Source organism: Papilio polytes, unplaced genomic scaffold, assembly GCF_000836215.1.
Source record: "Papilio polytes unplaced genomic scaffold, Ppol_1.0 DF823691.1, whole genome shotgun sequence".
Lineage (NCBI taxonomy): Eukaryota > Metazoa > Arthropoda > Insecta > Lepidoptera > Papilionidae > Papilio > Papilio polytes.
Genome location: NW_013525513.1, coordinates 2,952,825 through 2,957,383, shown reverse-complemented (window position 1 = coordinate 2,957,383; position 4,559 = coordinate 2,952,825). Strand labels below are relative to the sequence as shown.

Genomic DNA, 4,559 nt, shown 5'->3' with positions numbered 1-4,559 from the left:
AAACTAGCGCGTACCATCCTTCGACCACATCTTCACCTTGGTCTAGGTGGGATAGTGGTCAAGCGCTGGTTTTTTGCAATTTAAAAAAAAATAACTCAAAAACTACTGGGCCGATTTCAAAAATTCTTTCACCATTAAAAAGCTACGTTGTCATTGAGCAAGATAGGCATTGTTTAATATTATTTTTTAATTTCACGGACGGAGTCGTGGGCGAAAGATAGTAATAAACTAAAACATTCATTTCTTACAAAAGCACGTAGGTAAGCTGACTAAGAAATAAAATCAAGAAAAAAACCAACATACGTAACAGATAACAAATTTTATTTACCATACCTTTACCTTGGTATTGTGTTTGTACAAAAAGGCAGTTTAAATGGTTTCAATTTGGTCGTCTTTTGTTCGCTAATGCAACATTTAATTTGATACAACCTCAAGGTGTGAAAACGATCTAAGCTCCAAATAGTTCCTTTGTTTCGCACAAAACAAGGAAGATCCGTTTAATTCCAGAAACCGTATTTAAATTTCATTAAATCTTACATAAATATGAACAAGTACACTAATAAAATGATAATAGAAGTAACTCGGCTTCAGTGATATTCGAATTTAAAATATCATTTCGAAATGTTTCTTGGCCTGTTAAAATGTTGGCGTATTATTAAATATTTAGGCTGCGATAGGCGGCGTGGGAATTAATTTTAATGTTTGTAATGCGCTGGGGAAGGTGATACGCCGAGTCTACTATCTCTACCTCAATTATGAGAGTACGTGAAACAAAATTAATACAATTTGTAGGCAGCATATATCTCGATATGTACATTCATTATAAGGTAAAGAGAAATGTCTCTAAGAAGAATACGTAATCAAAAATCTCTAATTGTAGAGGTTACAGTAAACAGTTTTCAGACTTAGATCATTATCATTAAATGGCAGCATTGATTAGAACGATAATGTATTTGAGAATAATTGGGCCAAATCTATTAAATGTAATAAAGTAAAATAAAACGGACTTTCTGGGTTTGATTTACGTTTCGTGTAGTATATGTATGTGGGGTTGTTGCTCGATCAAATAAAAATAAACTAGTTATCTATCGCTGTTTTTAATATTTACACCATTTTACAAAAAACACATCTTGTTACATCGTCGTTCCTCTCTTTTTTTTCCTCTGACTCTCAAGTTAAAGCTAATTTTAAACGAACGTCAAAATACAAAATTCGAAATCAATTAAAAAGAAAACATATTAAAAAGAAACATGTTTAACCTCTTTATAATCTCTTATAACCTACATGTATATATCTCCTTATCCTACATCTTACTTATATTATAATAACGAAAGTGTGTATGTTTGTTTGGATGTTTGTTAGTAGATATCTCGATTAAGGCTGAACGGATCTATATGGAATTTGGCATAGATTTAGAACGTAGTTTGGAAGAACACAGTTTTTTTTTAAATCCTCCGCGGGAGGAGTCTGTGGATTGAGCCAGTTTATAATATCACCAGCATCTGTTACGCTCTTTGAGTTAAAATGAAGTTTTCCCTAACTAAAGACTATGGTAATCGTAACAAAGACGGTATTTAATGCCACCTGCGTACTCATATACGGGGAGTCTAGAAGCTATTTATTCTAAGATATTATACTTTTTGGTGTTATATTGTAGTAAGTATATCCCTGTTATAAAGATTTTCGTCACTTTGAGTAAACATTAAGCCTTAATTGAGATTCCAAGAAGCATTTTTCATTTTTAAATCAACATTTGATAATTCCACAATAGAAATAACCGGGCCTTTAGAATTTACAAAAAAAATCCCAATGTATAAGATCTAATAAACGAGTAGTAAGTGTAAGATTATTGTAATTTGTATAAAAAATAATTATATAATATCAGTGAAATCTACTTTCTTGTTTTCCTCATATTTTGTACACTTCTTTTCACAGATTTTTTGTTGCTCATTACCTGTATCTTTTGTACAAAGGGAAAGGAAGACTTAAATGTGTCTTGTCTTTTGGCTCACGTGTTGGGATAAAGGATGTCGTTGTTTCAAAAAGCTATTGTTTCACTTCGGTCGTGTTTTGTAAAGTTATTTCATTCAACATTAAGTATTTATTACGCTCGTGTAAACACTTTTGCAGACAGATCCTCCAATATTTAATATAAATAAGGGTCTCATCGTAAAATATATCAGCATGTTCCACAGTAAATCGTATGATATGATATGGAATAAACACGTGCCTGGGGCATTTAAAGGACCTCGTTCCACAATATAGAGTCACGGAAATTTTACTTTTTCATAATATAAGGTGGCAAACGAGCAAGCCACCACCTGAATCCGCCAATATGGCGGAGCGACGACTACCTTAGACAACCGCAATTACAGATGCGTAGCCTACCCTTAATCAACGGAGGAGGACACGCATACAAAAAGAGGATATTTCCCCTTTCTATGCGTCTCCTTTGTCAAATCTACTTTCCCTTGCCATCCTTTCCTTATAAAAAAGGGTGGTAAGAGAAAAAGATTTTAATTGGGCCTCCGGCACCACATTCATCAGACGAATTGCGGAATGGCTCCCATTTCAAGTCTGTCTTCTGTATGGTCGTGGTATTGCACCGGGCGAGCCGATCCATTCGTGCGAAGGTGTTAAAGCGGGCTCTACCACTGTTATGCTTATCCCTCTCGAAAGATTGGAAGGTCAAATTGTTTATCACTGCATTTTAATGTATTTTTACCATTTCGATAACACTAAATTGAAGAAAATGGTGAATAATTCTTTAATTAAATAATATTGCGAACAAAGAAATAGCAATACAATTAGTAAATACTTAAACCAATTGACTGTTCACATGAAATAAAAGGCGATAAGTATGATTATGTCAGATATTAAACTAATGACACCATTGTGAATACCATGATAATTATACAGCGTATAATAAAATATCACCAGACTAGCTCTTGCCCGTGACTCGTCCGCGTGGAATTCCAATATTCAAAACTAACTTTCACCTCTTGTTTAATATATAAAGAACTCAGTATTTATCTTAAAGATTTTAAGTTAAGTAAATTCTACTGCAGAAATGACATCTCTTCACTCAAAATTTTAAAAGTATTAACGTTTCTCGGTACAGTGTTTCGACCCCTATTTTGAACTTATAAGAAATTAATTTTCTCTGTCTCTCTGATGTCAGTGGTTTTTAGTGTGCGTTAAAAGTTAAGTCAGTCAGTTCCCTCTTTTACATATATATATAACATTAGCTATAAAACGTTTTCCAGTTCCACTTATTCAAACATATTACGTTCAGTGTTCGTGTGAGCTTTATAAAACATATATCAACATGGAAGAGAAATGGTCGTATTTCAGTTTGAAGCCACATTTAAGGAATCTGCGCTACGGTGGTTACTGTGCATTAGATCCCAGTACACCACCTAGACGTTTCTATGCACACAAAATGTACATGCGATTTGTTTTATTCGCTTCAATCATATTTATGATTCAACATGCTATTAAAGTATACGAAGTTAGTACTTACGTTTGTATATTCAATAGTACCTAATATATTTTGATGATAGTTAGAGAAGTTTACAATAAAATTGTCCTCATTTAAAGCAGTGGGAGTTAAAGGGTTAAATATTTATCTTTTAAAGGTGCGTAATGATATGAACATCGTGATGGACACGATGTTTCAATTATTCGCTTACTTCGGCTCTATATATAAGCAAATCGTGATGCTTTCGAAAGCTGATGATGTGCAAGCGCTCTTAAACACAATGAAAGGTATGAAGTGTTGTTGGTAATTTAAAAACATTTTTTTTATCATTTAAAGAGATTAACAATTTAAAAAGGGTTATCTGACATGATAGAATTTGTGTCACTGATATCTATATCTTTTTATTTACGATGGTGGTCAAATAATGATGAATGATGATGTTACGCGATTGTTATTTCATCATATCCGACATAAGCACGCCTAAAATAGAAGATCGTTACCGTGTATATAATATCTGCCTTCGGAATTAAATTCCACAAACCGCTCGTCTGTCCGACATATGTACATACAATAAAATTGGAGTGTCTGTTTATAAAATCAAAAGAATAATTCCAGATTTCGGAAAGATGATGTATTTGCGTTGCTGATAACGGAAATCGCATTTAAACAACTTTTATTGGTCTGTCCGTCGGTCAGTTCGCAAGCCGCGTTTGTTCCGGGTAATATCTTTAACGGAACTTTCACTGGAGGATAGCTGACATGGACGGCATATTATAGGCTACATGTTTTTAAATTCCGCGCTGTCAAAATGGCGACCGGACCACTATCTCTGGAACGGGTGGACCAATTTGGACTAGACTTGGACTGGAAGGAAACTGTTAAGAGGTTGATGAACACGGGAATGCTCTGCGCTTATGAATTTTGCGGGGACAGCTCGTATTCAAATAAAATCTAATTACGTTAACCACTTTTTTAATTGTCCTATGAATATGTCGGAGTAACGAGCGGCGGAGGTGTGAGCTCCGAAGGCGGATTGTTTACTTGATTGGTATCGTTTTGCATTATGGGCGTGTGTTTG

The 4,559-nt window shown here is 34.3% G+C and overlaps 1 protein-coding gene across 1 annotated transcript in view; it reads left to right on the top strand.

The window, feature by feature from the left end:
* The first annotated feature begins 3,328 nt into the window (after positions 1-3,328).
* LOC106104056 overlaps positions 3,329-4,559 on the top strand; it is a 4,817-nt gene continuing 3,586 nt past the window's right edge. The window contains exon 1 of the mRNA XM_013283994.1: positions 3,329-3,444. Coding sequence (XP_013139448.1) covers positions 3,329-3,444 — 116 coding nt within the window. The remainder of the gene's footprint in view (positions 3,445-4,559) is intronic.